This window comes from Littorina saxatilis, linkage group LG6 (assembly GCF_037325665.1).
Source record: "Littorina saxatilis isolate snail1 linkage group LG6, US_GU_Lsax_2.0, whole genome shotgun sequence".
Classification (NCBI taxonomy): Eukaryota; Metazoa; Mollusca; class Gastropoda; order Littorinimorpha; family Littorinidae; genus Littorina; species Littorina saxatilis.
Window position 1 is genome coordinate 56892501 of NC_090250.1, and position 23846 is coordinate 56916346.

The following is a 23846-nucleotide window of genomic DNA, read 5'->3' on the forward strand; positions in this document are numbered from 1 at the left end:
TAAACGATCTCCCGTCAGACCTGACCTCGACTGCGCGACTTTTTGCCGACGACACAGCGTGCCACGCTGACGTCAAGACAGCAGCGGACCAAGAAAACCTCCAAACAGACCTCGACAGACTGGCGTCCTGGGAACAGAAGTGGAAGATGGCATTCCATCCTGCCAAATGCAACACCGTACACATGACCCGACGCCGTACCACCCTACCATACGAGTACCAGCTCCACGGCCAGAAACTCCAGGAGGAGACCCAGGCCAAGTACCTCGGCGTCACCCTGACCAAAGACCTGAAGTGGAACACCCACATCGCCAACATCACCACCAAGGCGAACAGAGCACTTGGCTTTGCTAGACGCAACATCAAGCTCAGCAACAAGAAGTTCAAGGCGGCTGCATACAAGGCACTAGTAGTAGTACGACCCATCCTAGAGTATGCCAGCCCAGTATGGGACCCACACACCGCTGAAGACAGTGCCTCTCTCGAAAAGGTCCAAAGAAGAGCAGCCAGATGGGTGTCGCATCGCTTCCGCCAGACCTCCAGCGTCAACAACATGCTCGAAGACCTTGAGTGGCCTACGCTTGAGAGCAGACGGAGGCGAGCGAGACTAACAACTTTCTACAAAGTCCACCACGACCTTGTCGCAGTGAAGAGCAACCACGCACCAAAGCCAAGCCCACCCAAGTGCACGACCAGGCAGACCCACGCTCTGTCCTACGAAATCCCCCACTCCAGGACAGCCTACAGGCAGAAAACATTCTTCCCGCGCACCATTCCAGAGTGGAACCGCCTGCCTGTAGAAACTGCCACAGCGCCATCCCTGGCATCCTTTCAGGCCAGGCTGGCAACTCTCCACTGACCCATCATCCCCCCCCCCACCCTACCCCCAACCTCCCCCCCCCCCCCTGAACTTCACCCCTGACCAAGCAATAGACCGGAACCACCATCACCCAAGTGTAGCAGATTCATCACCATGCTGATGTTGGCTACCTATCACTAAGAAGAAGAAGAAGAAGAAGATAGCAGTTTCCTGCTTTGGGTTGGCTGTGGTCTCTCAAAAGCAGCTTTAGGTTGTGTGTGTGTGTGTGTGTGTGTGCGTTTGTGCGTTGCTGTTGTTGCTATTTTACTTGTTGATTTGTGGCTTTTCAACTTATGACAAAATCAGAATAATAAATAGAAGGCGTAAATAGAAACTAAGAATAATCCCTGTTGTACTGCACAGTCTCCTCCACTGACTCCAGTGTATTTAACGACCTGCCCATCTAACCTATGCTTAAAAACACCCAGAATGAACAAGTACATAAAATTGAGCACCTTTTGATCACCTCAACACAGCGCATCAATGGCAACGTCACCGAGTAGTCAGCAGTGTAGATTTCCAACTCATGAGCGCAGCCATAACGCAGTATCGCAGCTACACAAAAATTACAAATATTATAAAGTATCCAACAAAACTTAAAAATGTGACCTATATAAGTGTTAAAGTCAATTATCAAAGCTGATCAAGTTATCATAGTATTAAAAAAAAGGAAAACCCTCTGGGTTATTATTGACCTTCTCTGCGCGGTGATATTTCTGCTTCCGGTTGTCTGCTTTCGCTGTATGAGGTGGGAGGTTTGTTTTGTGTTTTTTGATGTTATGTACTTGCCTTGCTTGTTCTTGATTCGACGTGTTTGTTTAACAAATTGAAAGGGATATTAGTTCACAAAGTTGAAGGAAAAGAGATAAAACCTATGCTCCGTTTGCCACCAAGTGCTATGTCATGAGCATCTTCCACAAACCACCCTCCACCTTCATGTACTCCCTCAACAACACCATCCTCAAAACTGTCCCCTCCAACCCATACTTAGGCATCCTATTCTCGGACAACCTCAAGTGGAGAAACCACATCAGCAGCATCACCAAGAAAGCAAACTGCACTCTTGGCTTCCTACGCAGAAACCTCCGCCACTGCCCGGCAGCCTGCAGACGAAATGCCTACCTGGCCCTCGTCCGACCCCTCCTTGAGTACGGAGCAGTAGTCTGGGACCCGTACCAAGCGCAGGACATCGATAGGATGGAACGCATACAGCGCACAGCAGCACGTTTCATCGCCAACGACTACCGATCAAGACATCCTGGCTTTGTTACGGGCCTCCTGACACGCCACAACCTCCCAACCCTCCAGGAACGTCGAGTAAACCTCCGCCTGACTTTCTACTACAAGGTGGTTGAGGGGCTGGTGCCGGCAATGCCTCCAGACAAATTCCTGACCCCTCAACGTGCTGGCCGCATGATTCGACCCAGAAGACAAACAGCAGACTACGTTGGTAGCAACCCCATAGACAATTACATAAAAAATAACAACAGGTGTTTTGCTGTACCACGCTGCAACACTGAACAATACAAGCAGTCGTTCTTCCCACGATCCACAATAGAGTGGAATCACCTGGACAACACAGTTGTCCACTCAGCCTCTATTGAGGCATTCAAGGCGGCGCTGACTACCAGCCGCCGATAAGCGACGTCGCTGCGCACACCCACCCGTCGCGCCAAAGCCAGCAATCTGGATGCTAGCGACGTAACCTACAGATACAGATACAGAAGTCACACAGCGAGTGACAATCGAGTGCAGCAAAGGAAACTGTTTTTGTACTGGGTCTGGGAACAACAAAACTCTTCTGTGGTCATTGAAGGAAAGTCTTCAAGAGCTTATTTTTTTAATGCAGCGAACCAGAACTCTGTTAAAATGCTTAGAAATAGCACTTAAGAGTTAAATTTTGTTTCTGTCTGAGCATATATGATTAGGCTATATCCCATTTTAGTATGACAAGGTAGTGGCATTATGTTAATTAATAAAAGGCAAAAGCTATACGCACTCCGAGTGTATACAGGATCGATGAGTCTGTATACACTCCGGCAATGAAAAGCTCTGTTACAAATCTGTAGCCAATGATATGCCCCCTAACAAGTCGTTAGGAAGTAGCCAATGAAAAATCAGTCTGAAATATGGACTTCCGCTATCTCTTTTTCGGAGTGTCGAGGGTTGGCAAATAATGTACATAGTGTACAACCGTTTCTAGGTCATTACACACTCCAAGTATTTTCCAAACTCCGACAATAAACTGCCGTGAAGCATCAGTTTCATGTGTGTGTTTGTTTTTGTCTGTGTTTGTTTCCAGCGTACTTTGATACCACGAATCAAAAGTGAAGCGTACCTTCGCAAAATGGCGTCGAATGACGCTCCGAGTGTTGATTCGGTTCAGTGTCGAAAATTTAATCTACGTTACAGCAAAGGCCGTGCAGCATCAGATTTGTTTGTTTGTACTCTTATAATCAACTGCTCTGTGTTCCTATCGCAAAGTGGTGTCGAATGGCAAATTCACTTTGCGACCGGATGTTAAAGCTAGAGTGTATACAACATTCTGACCCCTGTATACACTCCGAGTGAGTATAGCCAGTGCGTTTATAAAATAGTTCTGGACAGTGTAATTTTGTTCAATATTTGTATAGCAGTTCTATCAATGACTGCAAAAGTCAGTGCATATAAATAATCACTGTTCTCCAAAAAATTTCAGATCCTGAAAAGGCAGGGGAGTGACGTTAAAGATGTCGGGCAACTTTTACTTTGTGATGGTAGGGCATCATGACAACCCTGTGTTTGAGATGGAGTTTTATCCGCCCAACAAAGCTGCTGACCCAAAGGTAAGTAGTAGATTAGTAGTACTGTGATGGTGGATGTCATGACAACCCTGTGTTTGAGATGGAGTTTTATCCGCCCAACAAAGCTGCTGACCCAAAGGTAAGTAATATAGTGGTAGCACTGGTACATGTAATACGTACTGTAATGTTGGGGCATCATAACCCAGTGTTTGAGATGGAGTTTTATCCGCCCAACAAAGTCTTTCAAAGCTGCTGACCCAAAGGTAATTAGGTAGTATAGTAGTAGTACTGCAGGTGGTTGTGGGGTGTCATGAAACCCCTGTGTTTAAGATGAAATTTTATCTGCCAACAAAGCTGGTGAGCCATTTTTACCAGATGTCCCATCATTGTCTTATTAATGTTTTAATTCTGTATTATATAATGCTAAATTTGTGATGTATTCATCAAAATCTATGAACTTTTCCATAAATCTTCTTTTTGCAGCCAATAGATATTTTAAAGTAGTAAGTATCCTTGGCAAATTCAAAATGTAAAAAATATATTTCTGCTGTTTTATATGTACGGCTCACGTCAGCAGGCTAAGTCAAATTGCTGCAAAAGTTGGAACAGTTCAGCAGGAGAAGGAATGGGTTAAAAAAAACTGTCCTGTTTTCTGTGCAGAGAGATGACCACAGGCACCTGAACCAGTTCATTGCCCACGCTGCCCTTGACCTTGTGGACGAACAGATGTGGTCAACCAGTAACATGTTCCTCAAGGTCGTTGACAAGTTCAACGAGTGGTTTGTCTCCGCCTTTGTCACAGCTGGGCGTATCCTTTGAAGAGTAGAGACATGTATACACTCCCCAATAATAAAAGCAGGGGATTGTGGTACACATATGTTGTAGATGCCATTTCTCTCAAGACATGATAGCTTCATCGACGGGCGCAGTAGTGTGGTGGTAAGACGTCGGCCTCCTAATCGGGAGGTCGTGAGTTCGAATCCCGTTCGCTGCCGCCTGGTGGGTGAAGAGTGGAGATTTTTCCGATCTCCCAGGTCAACTTATGGGCAGACCTGCTCATGACTTAACCCCCTTTGTGTGTACACGCAAACACAAGACCAAGTGTGCACGGAAAAGATCCTGTAATCCATGTCAGAGTTTGGTGGGTTATAGAAACACGAAAATACCCAGCATGCCTCCCCCGAAATCGGCGTATGCTGCCTGAATGGCGGGGTAAAAACGGTCATACATGTAAAAATCCACTCGTGCTAAAAGTGATTGTGGGAGTCTAAGCCCATGAACGTAGAAGAAGAAGAAGAAAAAGATAGCTTCATGTTGTTCTGAATTCAGCGTACATTTTTATATCACACAGTATGAGAACTGAAGTTAAGAATGGAATCTTTTTGTGTTGTTGAAGAATGGGAGTTGTGACACAAGGCATGCAAGGCGTGAGAACTGTTTATGAAAAGCATATGGAGAATAGAAAAATAAAACAAGTCACGTAAGGCGAAAATACAACATTTAGTCAAGCTCAGTCGAACTCACAGAATGAAACTGAACGCACTGCATTTTTTCCACAAGACCGTATACTCGTAGCATCATCTGTCCACCGCTTGTTCTGAGCGTGTCTTTAATCCGAATATATCATATCTATATGTTTTTGGAATCAGGAACCGACAAGGAATAAGATGAAATTGTTTTTATATCGATTTCGGAAATTTAATTTTAATCATAATTTTTATATTTTTAATTTTCAAAGCTTGTTTTGAATCCGAATATAACATATTTATATGTTTTTGGCATCAACAAATAATGACAAATAAGATGAAATTGTTTTTGGATCGTTTTATAAAAAATTATTTTAATTACAATTTTCAGATTTTTAATGACCAAAATTATTAATTAATTTTTAAGCCTCTAAGCTGAAATGCAATACCAAAGTCCAGCCTTCGTCGAAGATTGCTTGGCCAAAATTTCAATCAATTTGATTAAAAAATGAGGGTGTGACAGTGCCGCCTCAACTTTTACAAAAAGCTGGATATACATGACGTCATCAAAGACATTTATCGAAAAAATGAAGAAAACGTCTGGGGATATCATGCCCAGGAACTCTCATGTAAAATTCCTTAAAGATCGGTCCAGTAGTTTACTCTGAATCGCTCTACACACACACACAGACACCACGACCCTCGTTTCGATTCCCCCTCTATGTTAAAAAGAATGACAGAAAAAGTGTGAAATAAGTGTGAAACCTGAGAGATCTTGGTAGGGAAATATGTACATATATTAAGTAAGGGGTTTATCTCTGTGTAAAGTATGAGGCAAATCTCTGTCATGTATGACTCTAGCATCTGTGGCATGATAGACATGATCATATCAGGGATCGCGCTAGCTTTTTAAATAACGCGTAAAGCTAGGATTCCATTCTTACGGCTGCGGTGCGGCTCCGGCGACGGCAGCGGCGACGGCAATTTGAAAAACATTGATGAAAGAAGGGATGACCCCATTCACACGGGTGCGGTACGGCGACGGCCCGGCGTGCGTGCGTTTTTTCAAGAAAGCTCCATGTAGCTTTCTGGACTGCCGTCGCCGGACGCCGTCTGGTATTTTGTATGAGACGAGACCAATGTGGAGCCATGGCGGCATTGGCCTGGGGCGGACGAGCACCCCCTCCAGCAAAAAAGTTTTTTAAAAAATTTGGAAAGCTGATTCTATGACCATTTCTAAGTTCAAATGGCACCAGATGGCACCATTTTGCTTCTTTGGGCCAAATTTTTTTCCGGGGGAGCATGCCCCCGGACCCCCCTAGCAAATTCGGGCGCTTCGCGCCCATCACATTCACTTTCGATTCAAAGTGCACCCCCCCTTACAAAGCAACTGATCCGCCCCTGTTGGCGGCATTGGCGGGAAGAGAACATATCCGGACGACGTCGCCGTTATATACGGTTCACGACGATGCGTTTTTCTCGCCAGAGCCGGATGCCGTCGCCGGAGCCGCACCGCAGCCGTAAGAATCGAATCCTAGCTTAAGTCATACGCAACGAAACAAAAAAAACGCGTCACGGACCAATATTTTTGCGTACTACGAAAACACGTACAGACACAAACAAAACACGCACGAAAGACTTAAAGACACTCCTTACCTAAATACGGCGAGTTTTCCTGTCGAACTCCGCGCACGCCTGTCGAATAACACCCCTGCTGTCTCCAACCTTCGGGCCTTGCGAGTTTGTTTCCCGCTCTAATACGACTAGACACACTTTCCGCCTTTTGGAAGCGCGAGATGGGAGAGCAGCTGTCTGTTTCATTATCCGACAAGACATTATCTGGTAATACCCTCGTTACGTTCGTTTGCGATACTTCGATGCAAAAAGAAACGGACTTTAGTTTTGACACGCAGATTTCATGTGTGTCGTCACTTCTCGAGCCCTATAGTCAGTTTCATGATCGGGTGATTATTAAGTCAGAGCAAAAGCGCTGCGTGAAGACAAGAAAAAGTTACAATATTTTTGCAAATGGCTTACGCGGCGCGGCGAAAAAAACGCGTCAGCGACTTTTAAAATGCGTCAAATACGCAAAAATCGTGCGTAAACGCGATCCCTGTCATATACAGTCATCAGTTGTTGTTTTTTGCCAATATATTTTTCATTTAGACTTTAAAAAAAAAGGGTATTTGACCGCAGCTTCAACTGTCGTTTTCTTGGCATGCTATGTAACTTTCAGCTCAGGTGTCATGCATAATTCTGAGTAATTCTGATATAAAACTTGGTCAAAAATAGGTTGGTACAAACTATTTTCCGAGCTGTCATTTCATCCTTAACTCCATAACAGGCATGAGATTTCTGATGCTGCACGACATTAAGAATGAAGATGGAATCAAAAACTTCTTTACTGAAGTGTATGAAACATACATCAAGGTAAGACTATGGGGTTTAAATATCCGAATTTTGTGTCAGCCAGCGTTTAACTTCACATGTTGCACTTCTTATCTACACCAAGGTTTAATTTAAAAAAAACACAAAAAAGTTGTATGCTTGAGCAACTTTGCTGAAATGAAAATGTTTTGAAGTAAACGTGCCAGTAACTGCAACTATGGAGATGAACTGTAAATAGAATGCCAGTATAATTATCTCCTTCCTTTTATTATACTCACTGTCTGTCTTTTGCATTCTGTTCAAACAATTGAAAGCTGATTACTTTGTTTCCTTGTTATATTTGCAGTTTGCCATGAATCCGTTTTACGAAATCAACACGCAAATCAAGTCTGCAGCCTTTGAGAAGAAAGTCCAGTTCTTCGGGAGAAAATACCTGACTGGATAAAATGATTGCTGGTGTGTGTGTGTGTGTGCAAGAGAGAGAGAGGGTGGGTGTAAGAGAGAGAGATGATTGAATGTTCAAGCATGAGGACTAAGAATAAATGGTGTTGTGATTTGCTATTCATGGAAGAATACAATGTGATACCAAGAATAACATACTTTGCAAACAGGGATATTGAATAAAGGTGAAGAAAGTACAAAATAACTTCTTGGAGTTGTTTTTATTGCATTTCATTGCATTTACACAATCAAAAGGAGAACAACATTGAGTAGGATACAGCTGATGCGGCCAGCTTTTTAAAGACAATCTGCAATCGAAACAGACCATGTACTCTTTTCCCAAAAGTGGAAAAGAAAACACTCCTCAACTTTGGTGAAGAGGACTTTGCTAACGCCTGGCAAATGAATGTGCTCTCTATCTGGCTTACACACAGCGTGCACACATCATGCATCTTTTCATCAGTAGTTGCCAGCACAATTTCATCCACACACTTCATACATAATACCAGTATCCTAACAGCATTTTTGCAGTTTGACTGATGGTACTTTTGTTTTCTTGTAAATGTATCGCTTTCATGAATTCAAGTTACAAAGGGATTTGTGGCCGATTAACTGAGACTTCTTACAAGAAATATCCTTGCAAATTAAACACAATAAATCATACACAATATCAACCAAATACACGGCAAGTAATTCCCACTAGCACTAAGCTAGGCTTTCCAGTCAATTAAAGGAGTTGACTTATCAAGAAAAATTGTAGGCAATATAGAAATATGTGTAAATCTAATAAAACAACAAGTCTGACATTTTCCTGATGACCTTGATGGTACAAAAAAGAAAGAATAAGGTGTTGACCAAGCCAATGTTCAGTGAGCAGGAAGTACAGCTCAGAAGGGTTGAAGTGTGTGTCCCTTTCAGTGAAAGCATGTCTCTGTTCATCGTACAGCATCATTCTACTGCCCTAACTTCCTCTTGCACTTGGCAGATACATTTCATTTTATCATCTTTCATCCAAAGTACATCCCTGTTCACCATAAAATGATTCTTTACAAACTTTCTTTCTTTATTTCGTGTTTAACGTCGTTTTCAATCACGAAGGGTTATATCGCGACGGGGAAAGGGGGAAGATGGGATAGACTTACTTACTTACTGCCTTTCACGTCTGGTGGCGTGTAGGGCAGCGAAGATGGGATAGAGCCACTTGTCAATTGCTTCTTGTTCACAAAAGCACTAATCAAAAATTTGCTCCAGGGGCTTGCAACGTAGTACAATATATTACCTTACTGGGAGAATGCAAGTTTCCAGTACAAAGGACTTAACATTTCTTACATACTGCTTGACTAAATTTCTTTACAAAGTCATCCTCCTGAACTTAAGTCTGTAGTCATGGCAATATATTATTAGACTTCAGTCTGTACACAGACAACCTTTCAATACTAAAAGATCACAGGCTTATCTACAACTTGAATCAACACTTCCACCACAGCACACACACTCCATCACTAACTCAACATCTGCACTCACCATTTCTCTCTCCATTTTCCCCTGACTCAGACTGGCCTACCTATGCCAATGCCCCAAACATAAATCATGTCAAAAGTACAGGCACACCTTCAATGTTAAACAAGTACAGTGTATGTGTATTAAAAAGAGAAGTGATTTTGGAAAGCCGCTTCAGATTACACAAGCATCACATTTTAAGCCTGGTTCGACAGATACATGTGTTTTCAGGTTATGAACAAAACTTTAAATTTTGAAGAAATGCAAAGTGTCATTTTACAGGTAAAGTACTGTATGTTGCAAATGTTGAACATTATTCTCACTCATAATATTGGTTTTAAAATGTAACCAAGTTTCATATCTTTCTTTTCACTTATAATCAGCTTGAAAGTTTGAAGAACGTTCATCTAAACATCTGTCCTAAATTATGAGAATCAAACTGATCACAAAATACAAGGCTCACAAGTTTGGACAGAGAGAGGTATTCTGACACTTAGGTTCTATCTGTGTGCTAGTTATTTTTGTGGTGTGTGAACCCATAATGCTTTAAAATACACACTAAACCAGGAGTAAACATACTTTCATCTTCTTCTGTTTGAGATCGTTCCTGGTTCGCAATATGTGGCGAAAATAATGTTAAAACTCAAATCACCCGGCAACCAAGCAATCTGACCAAGGCAGAATAAATGCTTATTCACAAATATCTTGAGCGAAGAATCTTACAGATTTACGTTAACAACAGTATTAACAACAAAAAATACGGTGCATGTGCATAGGCTAAAAGTAAAACACTTACTTCAGATAACAACTGTTCTGACAATAACTGTGTCATACTCTGAATACTTCATAAAAAAAAGAAATAGCACTGGAAAGGGTGTTAGAAATATGATACAACGAGAAGTCTTTCATACACAGGCATTATAATGCAAAATGATCAACATTTCAACTCAACACTTCAATCAAGCACATTTCATGTCCAAAGTGTAAAATACGCGAACAGGGAAAGACAACTGGAAATGGAAACAGCACAAGAAAAACAGGACTACAAGATTGACAAGGGCACAGAGGAAATAATAGAGGAAGGGACAGCTGAAATCCAGGGACTACGATTTTCTTTTGGAGGAAGCTTTTGACTTGACTGCCTTCTTGCCACCAGAGAGGTAGTTGGTGATCATTTCCGACATGTCGGGCATATTGGGTTTCGTGTTCAGGACGTTCATCTGCTGCTGCATCTCCTGCACAAAACAAAACCAGTCACTTGCCTTGTAACATAGATCATGCATAAATCAGATATAGACACAGAGGGTTACACAAGGCTGTTACTGTGGTACCTCTAATAAGAGGACAGCCTCGGAACCAGCCACAAGTGTCCCTTCATTGCAGGAGTCCTCTCAAGCCATGGATACCTTAGGTTCATAGAGAGGAACAACAGGCGCCCTTTGCCCAGAGGTGTCCTCTCAAGACAGGCATACTTTAGTTAGGTTCATAGAGAGGAACAACAGGCGTCCTTTGCCCAGAGGTGTCCTCTCAAGGCAGGCATATGTTAGTCAGGTTCATAGAGAGGAACAGGTGTCCTTTGCCCAGAGGTGTCCACTCAAGACAGGCATACCATAGTCAGGTTCATAGAGAACAATACGCGTCCTTTACTCAGTGGTGTTCTCTGAGCAGTCCCAACACACAAACACTGATATCAAATCCAGTACAAGTGTTCTTTTAAAACTTTAATCTATTTTTATCTCCCACCATCGCCCAAACTGAATGATGGCCACAAAGGAGATCAGCAGACAAGAGACAATTGGGCATTAAATACTAATACTGTAATAGTAACATTAAATACTAATACTGTAATAGTAACATTAAATACTAATACTGTAATAGTAACATTAAATACTAATACTGTAATAGTAACATTAAATACTAATACTGTAATAGTAACATTAAATACTAATACTGTAATAGTAACAGTTTGCTACATAATGACCCAGCCATGCAAAGTTCTTGAAAATGTAGCCTCATCAGATTAAACTCATTCAAGAAGGTTCAACAGCAGCTGTTTTGCAGCGTTTAGTGTGTACAGTGATGCAAAACTAACAGAAAACAAAGTGGGACTGACCTTGCGTGTCTCAGGATCGGCAGCGTTCATCATCTTGGGCAGCACCATGATCAGCAACAGCGGCAACACCATAGTCAACACCTGCAACACACCAACCACTTGTGCAACTCAACATTTAGTTTTATATCACAATCAGCTTCTGCGAAAGCGGTGTATGGCTGCCTAAATGGCGGGGTAAAAAAACGGTCATACACATGGGAGTTTCAGCCCATGAACACAGAAGAAGAATATCACAATCAACAACACACCAACCACTTATGCAACTCAACATCACAATTCCCAAGCTTTCAGTTTCAAGTCAAACTCTTTTAATTTGTTTTTCTCTCGTTCACAACACATGGCTGCTAGCCTGTGAAGCCACATACTATAGGCCATAGCCATAGCTGTGAATGCCACACTGTGAAGCCACATACTATAGGCCATAGCCATGAATGCCACACTGTGAAGCCACATACTATAGGCCATAGCCATAGCTGTGAATGCCACACTGTGAAGCCACATACTATAGGCCATAGCTGTGAATGCCACACTGTGAAGCCACATACTACAGGCCATAGCCATAGCTGTGAATGCCACACTGTGAAGCCACAGGCCATAGCCATAGCTGTGAATGCCACACTGTGAAGCCACATACTTTAGGCCATAGCCATAGCTGTGAATGCCACACTCTACCTCATCTCCCACACACACTGATTTGACTGAACCTTCACCTGAACACACTTTGGACTACACAGTCCGGATGATGTGGGTTGTGTACAAGTTTATTAAAGAAGGATTCAACGTAAACTAAAAGTATGGGTTGCACACGACCCATGTTATTCGAATAGGTATAAACTTTTTAGTATTTTACTGCCTCTTTGCAGTCGATAGGTCGTGTATGACCCAGGCTGTCCAAAAAAGGATGCTTCTTAAATTCTGTATGGTTCGTGCACGATCCACCCATATTATCTGGACTGTGTATTTTAAAATCAAGTTACTTTATCAGATTTATTTGTTTACACAGATAATACTTTCAAAAGCGGTTGATTGGAAAGTCATTTGGCATTTTAAGATCACATGAAGTCTAAATCAAAAACTCCCAATAGTTTCAAAGATACAGACACATTTGTGAGGCTCTGACCCAGAAATCACAGTGAAGTTAACCTACTGCATAGCTACCAACCCCTGTGAAGCCCAAATAGCATAATGCTGCATAGCTACCAAGCCCTGTGAAGCCCAAGTAGCATAATGCTGCATAGCTACCAAGCCCTGTGAAGCCCAAATAGCATAATGCTGCATAGCTAGCAACCCCTGTGAAGCCCAAATAGCATAATGCTGCATAGCTACCAAGCCCTGTGAAGCCCAAATAGCATAATGCTGCATAGCTAGCAACCCCTGTGAAGCCCAAGTAGCATAATGCTGCATAGCTACCAAGCCCTGTGAAGCCCAAATAGCATAATGCTGCATAGCTAGCAACCCCTGTGAAGCCCAAATAGCATAATGCTGCATAGCTAGCAACCCCTGTGAAGCCCAAATAGCATAATGCTGCATAGCTACCAAGCCCTGTGAAGCCCAAATAGCATAATGCTGCATAGCTAGCAACCCCTGTGAAGCCCAAGTAGCATAATGCTGCATAGCTACCAAGCCCTGTGAAGCCCAAATAGCATAATGCTGCATAGCTAGCAACCCCTGTGAAGCCCAAATAGCATAATGCTGCATAGCTAGCAACCCCTGTGAAGCCCAAATAGCATAATGCTGCATAGCTAGCAACCCCTGTGAAGCCCAAGTAGCATAATGCTGCATAGCTAGCAACCCCTGTGAAGCCCAAATAGCATAATGCTGCATAGCTAGCAACCCCTGTGAAGCCCAAATAGCATAATGCTGCATAGCTAGCAAGCCCTGTGAAGCCCAAGTAGCATAATGCTGCATAGCTACCAAGCCCTGTGAAGCCCAAGCTGCATTTTGACATTTTCAGTTTTAGAGGGTAGCATGCATTGTCTTGAATTTGAACCGCACACCTGAATTATGGTTTGCGTTGGACTTTCTTTCTTTGTTTCCCTATCATTGTCCGTGTCCGCATGGCGGCAAGTGGGACACGTACTGCCTCGGTAACCCACACCTTCAAGACTACAACGCAAAAAGGAGAAACGGCGTTCTCGATTGGATGTATGACAAAACCGTCCCCTGATTGAATCAGACCTTTCTATCACATGCGTAGTTTTTAATGACTGCTGCTGATTGCCGAGCGATAAGTGGAAATTTTGCATGCTTGTAATTTTTTGTTTGAGCGTAGCAGTTTAGGGTTTAGCGTAGCAATTGCTGCAAAATCGTAGCATGCTACGCTGAAATCGTATTACGCTGAAATCGTATTACGCTGAAATGGTATTACGCTGAAATCGTATTACGCTGAAATCGTATTACGCTGAAATCGTATTAGTTGGCAGCTCTGCTACTGTATACCCTGTTGGAGTTTGTACAAAGATTAAAATTATCAACATTTTCCTGTATTTTGTTTGTTCATTATTTTGTAGTGTCTGTAAACATAACATCTATGCCAGTATCGCAAATCTGAGTAACTTTTGACAAGAGGCTTTTCTATGTCTACTGAATTATGACTAATAGTAATAACCAATTATACACATTGGGCCAGAAGCACAAACACATACCATGGGGTTAAACAAGAAATCTGTCAGGCGCCACTGTTCCCTTTGTTGAAAATAGCTGGCTTTGGCTCGCTCCCTGAATTCCAGAGGATATTGCACAGTCTGTAACTTTGTGGGCTGAAGCAGGTTCACCTTGCGTGCTCGCATCTTGCCTGCAGATGTGATGTCCACGCGCAGTGGCTCAAACAGGAATGCCGGGTTGGCTATCTCCACGAGAAACGAACCCGACGGAAGACCATTGACTGAGAAACTGCCATCGTTCCTGAAAATGAAAGGATAAAATTTGATAAACTGATAGTGATACAAAATTGTTTTGGCTTTTACTGGTTAAAGTGGTTTCTGTTTTATTATCTCAGGGTTCCACATCATGTAGAATTAAGGGTATAATACCCTTTGACCCTCCAAATCACGTACGAGATGCTCTCTGAAGAGGTATAAATACGTAACTGTTTTCTTCCAAAGAGGCAAAAAAACCGTACGAGTCAAACGCTGAAAGGGTATAGCCTTTGCTAGTTTACAAGCAACAGCACGCAGGCCGCCTGCTCTACTGAGACCACTAAAGTACACGCTGTGTTCGTGCCACTCCTCTGTCGACACTGACACGCCGTGAAGCAGAGGTTGCCTCCCTTGTCCTGAAACTGCTTTCTTTCTTTCTTTCTTTCTTTATTTGGTGTTTAACGTCGTTTTCAACCACGAAGGTTATATCGCGACGAGGGAAAGGGGGGAGATGGGATAGAGCCACTTGTTAAGTGTTTCTTGTTCACAAAAGCACTAATCAAAAAATTGCTCCAGGGGCTTGCAACGTAGTACAATATGGTCACGGCTCAGAAATGGCGTCGAACTCCACCCTTGCCCCATTCAAACGCCCCACACGCTCAGTTATGGTTTATTCTACCTTTGAAAGTACTGACACGGGGTGCAGATATGAATACAGTTACTATTCTGGTAGAAACCGAAAGGTTTGATGACTTTGTTTTCGAGCAAGGCGCAATAGTAGAGTGAATTTACGTCGATTTTTGGGCCGGAAGTTGGGACACTTTTTTACTTGGTGTCGAAACGTCGTATTTGTGCGTACTACACACACTGCTTGGATAAGAACTTGATGGAGAGGGAAAGAGAAGGTGTTAGTTATTGTTTACATACTGCACGATAACCAGTACCTCACCCCAACAGTCGGCTGAGATCAAGTTTAGATCCAACGGTGAGTATGTTACTTTTCGTGTTTGGAGTCACGTAGGCAGTTTTAGCTTTTGCCGCGCTTTTAATAATGATGACAGACGTTGAACTAAGCGATAAACTTGGACAAGAAAGAACAATCTACTACTTAAAACAAAAAATATGCACAAACACAGAAGACAAAGCAATGAAAATAAGTCTTAAGTTCGTTGTTGTGTACTTTCGTGTTACCGCGAAAAGTAACAACGTAAATCAAAGTTGTTTATCGACATGTTCCTGACTTCCAACGATGGAAACAACTGTTCTATCGTCTGCTACAAAGTTGCATTGACTGTCTCGAACTCAGAACTCAGTGTGGCATGGAGGAGATGGACGTAAACGGCCAAGATAAAAACCACTGGTTTTTCGTTGTATGTAACGTACTCACCTGCAGTTTGAAACACTGTTATTTTCACTAAATAACAACTTACTTCCTTTTTTTTTCATCTGAAAGTTAGAAGTGTTATTGTGATTTGTTTTGATAAAATTTGCATTTTTTAGGACAAAGATTTTTCTTTATTTTGATTTTTAAAGACATATGTTTGAGACGATTCAACCAATTTCCCAAGTTATTCAGCGTTCATGTCATTGCATGTGTTTTTTCTGGCCTTTTCTATAGTCTTTCCATACAGTTCACCTTGTGCTTTGTTTTCATGCCAATTTAATGAAATAAATTACAGGAAAAAGAAATATATGGTTTTTTTACATTGAGTGCGTTACTCACACCACTCGCACATCGTGAGAGGTAACACACTCCAATCGTTTGTAGAGTTATCTTGAAAATTATTTAAATCTTGCTGGAACAAAGTAAGGAATGAATCAAGTAAACAGAAAATGATGTCTGCGTTTATTGTTTTGAATTAGAGTGGTTTTTTTTAGGAACAGTGTTGAGTGTGTTACTCACACCACTCGCACATCGTGAGAGGTAACACACTCCAATCGTTTGTAGAGTTATCTTGAAAATTATTTAAATCTTGCTGGAACAAAGTAAGGAATGAATCAAGTAAACAGAAAATGATGTCTGCGTTTATTGTTTTGAATTAGAGGTTTTTTTTTTAGGAACAGTGTTGAGTGTGTTACTCACACCACTCGCACTTCGTGAGAGGTAACACACTCCAATAGTTTGTACAGTTATCTTGAAAATTATTTAAATCTTGCTGGAACAAAGTAAGGAATGAATCAAGTAAACAGAAAATGATGTCTGCGTTTATTGTTTTGAATTAGAGGTTGTTTTTTTAGGAACAGTGTTGAGTGTGTTACTCACACCACTCGCACTTCGTGAGAGGTAACACACTCCAATCGTTTGTAGAGTTATCTTGAAAATTAATTAAATCTTGCTGGAACAAAGTAAGGAATGAATCAAGTAAACAGAAAATGATGTCTGCGTTTATTGTTTTGAATTAGAGTGGTTTTTTTTAGGAACAGTGTTGAGTGTGTTACTCACACCACTCGCACATCGTGAGAGGTAACACACTCCAATAGTTTGTACAGTTATCTTGAAAATTATTTAAATCTTGCTGGAACAAAGTAAGGAATGAATCAAGTAAACAGAAAAGGATGTCTGCGTTTATTGTTTTGAATTAGAGTGTTTTTTTGACTCACATGCGAAGCAAAAGTGAGTATGTACTCACCCGAGTCGTCCGTCCGTCCGTCCGGAAAACTTTAACGTTGGATATTTCTTGGACACTATTCAGTCTATCAGTACCAAATTTGGCAAGATGGTGTATGATGACAAGGCCCCAAAAAACATACATAGCATCTTGACCTTGCTTCAAGGTCAAGGTCGCAGGGGCCATAAATGTTGTCTAAAAAACAGCTATTTTTCACATTTTTCCCATTTTCTCTGAAGTTTTTGAGATTCAATACCTCACCTATATATGATATATAGGGCAAAGTAAGCCCCATCTTTTGATACCAGTTTGGTTTACCTTGCCTCAAGGTCAAGGTCACAGGAGCCCTTCAAAGTTGGATTGTATACATATTTTGAAGTGACATTGACCCTGAACTATGGAAGATAACTGTTTCAAACTTAAAAGCACATGTTATGCTTTCCTCATGAGACACATTTGGTCACATATGATCAAGGTCAAGGTCACTTTGACCCTTATGAAATGTGACCAAAATAAGGTAGTGAACCACTAAAAGTGACCATATCTCATGGTAGAAAGAGCCAATAAGCACCCTTGTACTTCCTATGTCTTGAATTAACAGCTTTGTGTTGCATGACCTTGGATGACCTTGACCTTGAGTCAAGGTCACATGTATTTTGGTAGGAAAAATGTGTAAAGCAGTTCTTAGTGTATGATGTCATTGCTAGGTTTAGTTATTTGACCTTGACCCTGAAGGTCAAGGTCATGTAAAGGTCAAGGTCAAGCATGTGAGTCGTATGGGCTTTGCCCTTCTTGTTACAATTTACTTTGAAGGATTGGTAATTTTCAGTTCTTTGAGTACTTGTTTGATCGTTGTTTTGTTTATTGGTGTTCATGTAACACACACACTTGCCTAGGGTACCGAGATATGCAGATTATTGCTGTCGGAATGTGTCAACAATAGTTTCAATAGTTGTGTAGCAACCATGGTGTCATTCTTATAATTAATTTCACAATTAACTGAATGCACTGAATATGAACAACGTTTTGTTCATGTTATGACAGTGTTTTGTAACACACTCATTGGCGAATAAACAGCATTTTTCTTGATAACTTCAAAATCCGCCTTCAACCTGAAGATTTTTTGGGGGGTTTATCAATTTTTTTGTACAGTGTATTGTTTTCATTACCAAGTGGATGGATATATGCTTTATACCTTACAAAATAATGTGAAGTAAGACTTTTTTGGTGAAATGTAACACACTCAGTGTCAAAAGTGAGAAAATCTTCTCTGTATTGTGAATTGGAGCATGGTAGAAGTCATAAGACATCATTGTTAGGTTGTTATGGTTTTGCTCTTTCATTTTTCATTCTTTTGCATGCATTTTTCATGTGAATATCTTGACAGTGTCCTAAAGTTTGATTTTTTTGGTGAAATGTAACACACTCATTGGAAACTTTTAGGAATGACTTGACAGATAACTGATAATGGGAATAACGGGTCCGGTATCATTGATGCATTTCAACTCTTTACTATTATGTACTTGTTTCTCTTCCCATTACATGTATTTCTAAGGTTGTGTGTGTAAAATAAATAGGAATTTAGCAGTTTTGAATGTCTGTGTTGTGAGACACAGAAAGTTGATTTTTGTTTGAATACATTTTCACATCTTGTTCTGATTTGATTTTTTTTGCAGACTGTCCGTATGAAGTGTGTGGAACTAAGAATTGATTGACTGCTGAAACAGTAATCTTTTCAGTTCTTTGAGTACTTGTTTGATCGTTGTTTTGTTTATTGGTGTTCATGTAACATACACACATTCCTAGGGTACCTAGATATGCAGATTATTGCTGTCGGGGAATGCCACTTTTCACAAATGAAGATCAAGGTAGACACTAACTAATGAAGTTAACTTTTATTGTGTAATAGGTTTACTGTTAACTGTATATTAGAAAACAATGTGTGACACGGTGTTATGTAACACACTCCAGTTAAAATTTAAAATGCAATTCATTCCGCAGTAACTGATGAAAATACATTCCGATCAGTCTTCACCCAAGAACAGAAAGGAAAGCCTCGTCTCCCAGAACTCCCACAACACAACCCTATTGAAGACTTACAAATCAGGGAAGAAGGAGTGAAGAAACTACTTCAGAACATCAAGATAGCAAAAGCACCAGGACCAGACCAGATCCCAAACCGCATACTGAAGGAGTGCGCCAATGAACTGGCCCCTGGACTCACTGCCATCTTTCAGCTGTCTGTCGACTCAGGCTGCCTACCGTCCGACTGGACAAATGCAAATGTCTCCCCCGTCTACAAGAAAGGCGATAAACACCTTGCTGAAAACTATCGCCCCGTCTCCCTCACCTCCGTACCCTGTAAGCTCCTTGAGCACATCATCTGTAAACACCTCCTCAAGCACTTAGAAAAGAACAAAATCCTCACCAACCTCAACCATGGCTTCCGATCAGGCTATTCATGTGAGACACAGCTCGTCGTCACACTTCAAGACCTCTGCAGGAACTATGACAACGGTAAACAGACCGACATAGCCATCCTGGACTTTTCAAAAGCCTTTGACACTGTGCCACACCCAAGCCTGCTGTATAAATTACAGAGTTATGGTGTGAAAGGCAACCTGCACAGCTGGCTGCAAAACTTCCTGACGAAAAGACTGATGAGAGTGGTAGTCGACGGAGAGGAGTCAGTTGAAGTCCCTGTAGATTCAGGCGTACCACAGGGTACCGTACTCGGACCAGTCCTATTCCTCTGCCACATCAACGACTTGCCAGCGTCTGTGAAGTCACAAGTGCGCTTATTTGCAGATGACTGCCTCCTGTACCGCACCATCAACTCCTACAGTGACCACCACATACTCCAAGCCGACTTGAAAACCCTGGAAGAATGGGCAAACACCTGGGGCATGCGCTTTAACGCAAAAAAATGCTACATCCTTAGCATCAGAAACAAGTCCAGCTTTTTCTACAACCTGGACAACCACATTCTCCAGAAAGTCAATAGCAATCCCTACTTAGGCGTCACCTTTACTGATGACCTCAGCTGGACCACACACATCAACAAAATCGTCAAAAAGGCAAACTCCACCCTCGGCCTACTTAGAAGAAACCTCCGTTCCTGCCCACAAAGCTGTAGACGTACTGCCTATGTGTCCCTCATCCGCTCAACCCTGGAGTACAGCTGTCTCGTCTGGGATCCGTACAAACAAGGCGATATAGACAGCCTGGAAAATGTACAGAAACGAGCAGCCAGATTCATTACCCAAAACTACAGGGACCGAAACCCAGGATGTGTCTCAGAGATGCTCAGCAGACTACAGCTTCCCCCACTCCAGGAACGCCGGAAACAACAGAGACTCACATTTCTGTTCAAAGTGGTCAGAGGGCTGGTCCCCGCAGTACCCCCTGAGAAATTCATCCAGCAACAAAAATCAAAAAGACAAGTGAAACAACGAGTGAACAAAGACTTTACATCATCAGCCACAGTCAGAAATATCACAAGAAACAACAGCCAGTGCTTTACTGTGGAGTGTACTAAAACACCAGTGTACAAGTACTCTTTTTTCACAAGAACAGTTATTGACTGGAACAACCTTGATGACAACACGATCCAGTCGTCAACGGTCAACGAATTCAGAGGAAAACTGCCAACCGCTGACTAAAACACCAAGTGCTCTCCCCAAATTCCGCCAACGTATATTCCCAAGCTTGGGACCTGTTGGCGTAACTTATCAAGATCAAGATTGTTACTGCCCAGACACAACTAAACACATAAACAGTTTTGCTGGACCCCAAAATGGAAAGTAATCCAAGAGTTTGTATTTGTGACTCAAGTGTCCCACAAATTCGACACCTTTTCTGAGCCATGACCATATATGACCTTACTGGGAGAATGCAAGTTTCCAGTACAAAGGACTAAACATTTCTTACATACTGCTTGACTAAAATCTTTACAAACATTGACTATATTCTATACAAGAACCACTTAACAAGGGTAATAAGTGAAGAATTTTATGGGTGAGAAAAGGAAAGTAAAAGGACTTTGGGGAGGCAGAAATAGAGAAGAAACAAGAAAAAGATCCTAATTAGGTTCACGGCATCGAGAGTGATGCGACCTTCTCTCAGAAGTTAGTAGAGAAGGCTCCCCCATCCACCACCCGGGGGACGCGCCTCTACGCCAATTAGGGGGCGCAACTAACAAGAAAATAGACAATATCCATTTAATAACATTATTCATTTCTTTCACAATCATAAAATAATGTCATTACAAATAAAAATATTGTCCATTTTCTTGGTAGTGTTAGTGTTACCAAATGTCAAACCCAGGGGTCGACACTAACTTATTTGGCCACACTGGCCCCAGAGATGGAAATTGCTGGGGCGGAAAACAAAAATCTGGGGCCCACTCTCAGTATTCACGTGCGGCAATGCATTGTCTGTTTTTCTTCATCGTACTGAAGCCAGGGAAATTCTTTCAACCATTTGACATTGAAATTACGACAGCGCTTCGCGCTTTTGGCTGCATCGGTCTCCTTTTTTCGTTTCTCTCCACCCTGTTCTTCATTTGCATGTCTTTTTACACCAGGGATGTGTCGCCACATTTTCCGTTTGGCATTTGAAGGCGATACTTATCTCTTACGCTAAAGAGCGCAATCTGGGAGTTATTTCCCTTGCGGCATTGTCCTTCGACGATTTCAATGTTTTTTCCCTTGACTGCGGTATTGATCGTAACGCAAATTTCAGGGACGACTTAGACTGGCGATTTTTAGTGATTGGCTCTGGCATTAGAATTTTCGGTTTGTCATTGTTGGAATTCCTGGGGCGGAGTGGGCCCCAAGCTTCGGCAATGTTTGGGGCGGAACACAAAACTCTGGGGCGTTCCGCCCCCGCTAGTGTCGAACCCTGAAACCTATGAAACATAAACTGATATCAACACTTATCTTTATAATTATCTTTGAATGATACCTGACAAATATAGTTTTTAGTTTTTGACGTACAGGGGACTTCCACTAAATCGCGAATTCGGCTATATCGCGAAGATCTCTTGGACCCCCAAAAAACCTAGGACCAACCTTCAAAAAAAAAGTCAAGCATGCCCATTTATGACTTGTGTCCATCTAATTGGGCTCAGGCCAGGTGTTTCTCTCTCCTCCTTACTTTGCCTGGGTAGCAGAGACAGTAGAGTAGAGAGTGTACTAACCTTCTGGCAATCCCTCCTCCCTCACATTACACTGGCAAATATGCTGTACAATATTTTGCCCTTGTTTTTGAACTGGGGTTGTTAATTGCAGAGGGTAAGAGTGAGCTACAGAGGTGAGTAGTTGTTATTGTCTTTCTGATACAACACCAAGAAAAACTCGGACAGTATTCATCCAATTTAAATTCTTGTTCACATGTGAAAACCGAGACAAAAGTATCGCGAATCGGATACATCGCGATCTCAAATCGTTGGACCCCAAAGACCGCGATATAGTGGAAGTCTGCTGTATAACCAACACTGTTTTGGGTCATTCTGTTATGAGCCTGAAAGTGAAAGACACAGTAGACTTTATGGTCATCTTGAACTCTAGTGTGTTAAAATCATACCTCGGAATTCAGAGGCATTTAAGCCTCCAAATTTGCAGAACCTGCACTTGTAAGTATAACAAGTCATTTTAGATCCCTTTGAAGTCACGAAATGAACTGTACCTTAGTGTACGATTGCATTTCATTTACATGCGTCAAAGACGGAAGTATCTATTTAATCTGAGAGGGGAAGTAACTCTGTCGTGTGAATGATGTCCCTTGATTGAAAACGTAAGCATTATCGGGTCATTTTCGTAGATCAAACAACCAAATGAATTAATTATGCTTAAGTTTGGAGCTCAATCCGTTAATTAATGTTACGACAAATGTTCTCTGGCTTGTGTACAGGGACTTGTATTAAAAATAAGTAAAGAATGCTACTGGATTCTGAGGTATGAATTAAACACACTAAAGTTCAAGATTACCGACTTTATTTATTTGGACTACCGCGTGATCCACATTAACACTTTCTACCCCACTTATGTTGACCACGTTGTTTTTTTTAGCCGAGACTGGCTGTGCTGCAGCAGGTCACTCGGAATTGTAGTTACTGTACAGGAACTGTGTATCAACAAGCTGGCATGCAGGCGTTAGATGGACGTTACAGGAAGCGACTGAAGCCAACAGTCTGATCGGATATATCCGTACCAGGTCAGATAGAGCCATATGAGTGGGTACGGATATATCCGTAACTGGGAGACGTTAATTCCTCACACTGGCAGTGGCACAGATCCCAAACTGCCAGTCGGCCCAGTGACAAACGGGCGAACCAGTAAAAAATTGGGATCGACCCTACGTAGATAGAACCAGAAAAGGGGAATAGGGAGGAGGGTGGAGAAGAAGAAATATTTTGCTTAAGTCTCTCAAACCATAGCCACATCAACAAAAATAAGGAAAATAACAGTACACATCGACTCGTCATCACTTACCTCAGGAACCCCCTGTACTTTCCACCTTCGACTAAAACTCTTGTGTTTGATACCCAGTCTTTATCCTTTGAGGATGTGACGAAAACTTTACCATCTATCTTAAAATTGCTTTTCTCAGGTGTTTCTATAGTATCTGCTCCAAAGCTACACTGCAAAGAAAATAACAGAAAACAAACTAAAATCAGAGCGAACTGTTGGAACACGGCGTCCTCCATGTTGATTTCTGCGAAAGTCTGAAACGGAAACATCCGAATCACGAGCACATTCCAGTACCGGTAGAGACCCCTACCACAACTAGTACACCTGCCTGTTGATCCCATACATGAAAATGGATATT

The 23846-nt window shown here is 41.9% G+C and overlaps 3 protein-coding genes across 5 annotated transcripts; 2 read left to right on the forward strand and 1 right to left on the reverse strand.

Moving 5' to 3' along the window:
• Positions 1 to 1543: 1543 nt before the first annotated feature.
• Positions 1544 to 8140, forward strand: LOC138969592 (trafficking protein particle complex subunit 2-like). 2 transcript variants are annotated; one of them, XM_070342445.1, is made up of 5 exons: positions 1544 to 1605; positions 3556 to 3682; positions 4301 to 4448; positions 7451 to 7536; positions 7841 to 8140. In XM_070342445.1, the coding sequence occupies exons 2-5, from the start codon at positions 3587 to 3589 to the stop codon at positions 7937 to 7939; spliced, it is 429 nt and encodes a 142-aa protein (XP_070198546.1). In that variant the 5' UTR covers positions 1544 to 1605; positions 3556 to 3586; the 3' UTR covers positions 7940 to 8140. The 2 variants fall into 2 exon arrangements, with proteins under 2 accessions (XP_070198546.1, XP_070198547.1); XM_070342446.1 differs by having other exon boundaries at positions 1567 to 1612.
• On the forward strand, positions 1761 to 2498 carry LOC138968065 (uncharacterized). Its single transcript, XM_070340630.1, has one exon. The coding sequence runs from the start codon at positions 1761 to 1763 to the stop codon at positions 2496 to 2498; it is 738 nt and encodes a 245-aa protein (XP_070196731.1).
• Positions 8138 to 23755, reverse strand: LOC138969591 (endoplasmic reticulum membrane protein complex subunit 7-like). Of its 2 annotated transcripts, none has more exons than XM_070342443.1 (4): positions 23510 to 23755; positions 14194 to 14452; positions 11549 to 11629; positions 8138 to 10670 (listed from the first exon to the last, which is right to left on the reverse strand). In XM_070342443.1, the coding sequence occupies exons 1-4, from the start codon at positions 23722 to 23724 to the stop codon at positions 10539 to 10541; spliced, it is 687 nt and encodes a 228-aa protein (XP_070198544.1). In that variant the 5' UTR covers positions 23725 to 23755; the 3' UTR covers positions 8138 to 10538. The 2 variants fall into 2 exon arrangements, with proteins under 2 accessions (XP_070198544.1, XP_070198545.1); XM_070342444.1 differs by lacking the exon at positions 23510 to 23755 and adding an exon at positions 23055 to 23194.
• Between the last annotated feature and the right edge of the window lie 91 nt (positions 23756 to 23846).

What these genes read in the sequence shown, in the direction of transcription:
- LOC138968065 (XM_070340630.1), top strand. Translation starts at nt 1,761, where the DNA reads ATGAGCATCTTCCACAAACCACCCTCCACCTTCATGTACTCCCTCAAC.
- LOC138969592 (XM_070342445.1), top strand. Translation starts at nt 3,587, where the DNA reads ATGTCGGGCAACTTTTACTTTGTGATGGTAGGGCATCATGACAACCCT. An exon ending in CGCCTTTGTCACAGCTGGGC is followed by an intron (nt 4,449 to 7,450) that starts GTATCCTTTGAA and finishes ACTCCATAACAG; the next exon opens with GCATGAGATTTCTGATGCTG. An exon ending in TGTATGAAACATACATCAAG is followed by an intron (nt 7,537 to 7,840) that starts GTAAGACTATGG and finishes TTATATTTGCAG; the next exon opens with TTTGCCATGAATCCGTTTTA.
- LOC138969591 (XM_070342443.1), bottom strand. Translation starts at nt 23,724, where the DNA reads ATGGAGGACGCCGTGTTCCAACAGTTCGCTCTGATTTTAGTTTGTTTT. An exon ending in AAGTACAGGGGGTTCCTGAG is followed by an intron (nt 14,453 to 23,509) that starts GTAAGTGATGAC and finishes TTTCATTTTCAG; the next exon opens with GAACGATGGCAGTTTCTCAG. An exon ending in ATTTCTTGTTTAACCCCATG is followed by an intron (nt 11,630 to 14,193) that starts GTATGTGTTTGT and finishes GGTGTGTTGCAG; the next exon opens with GTGTTGACTATGGTGTTGCC.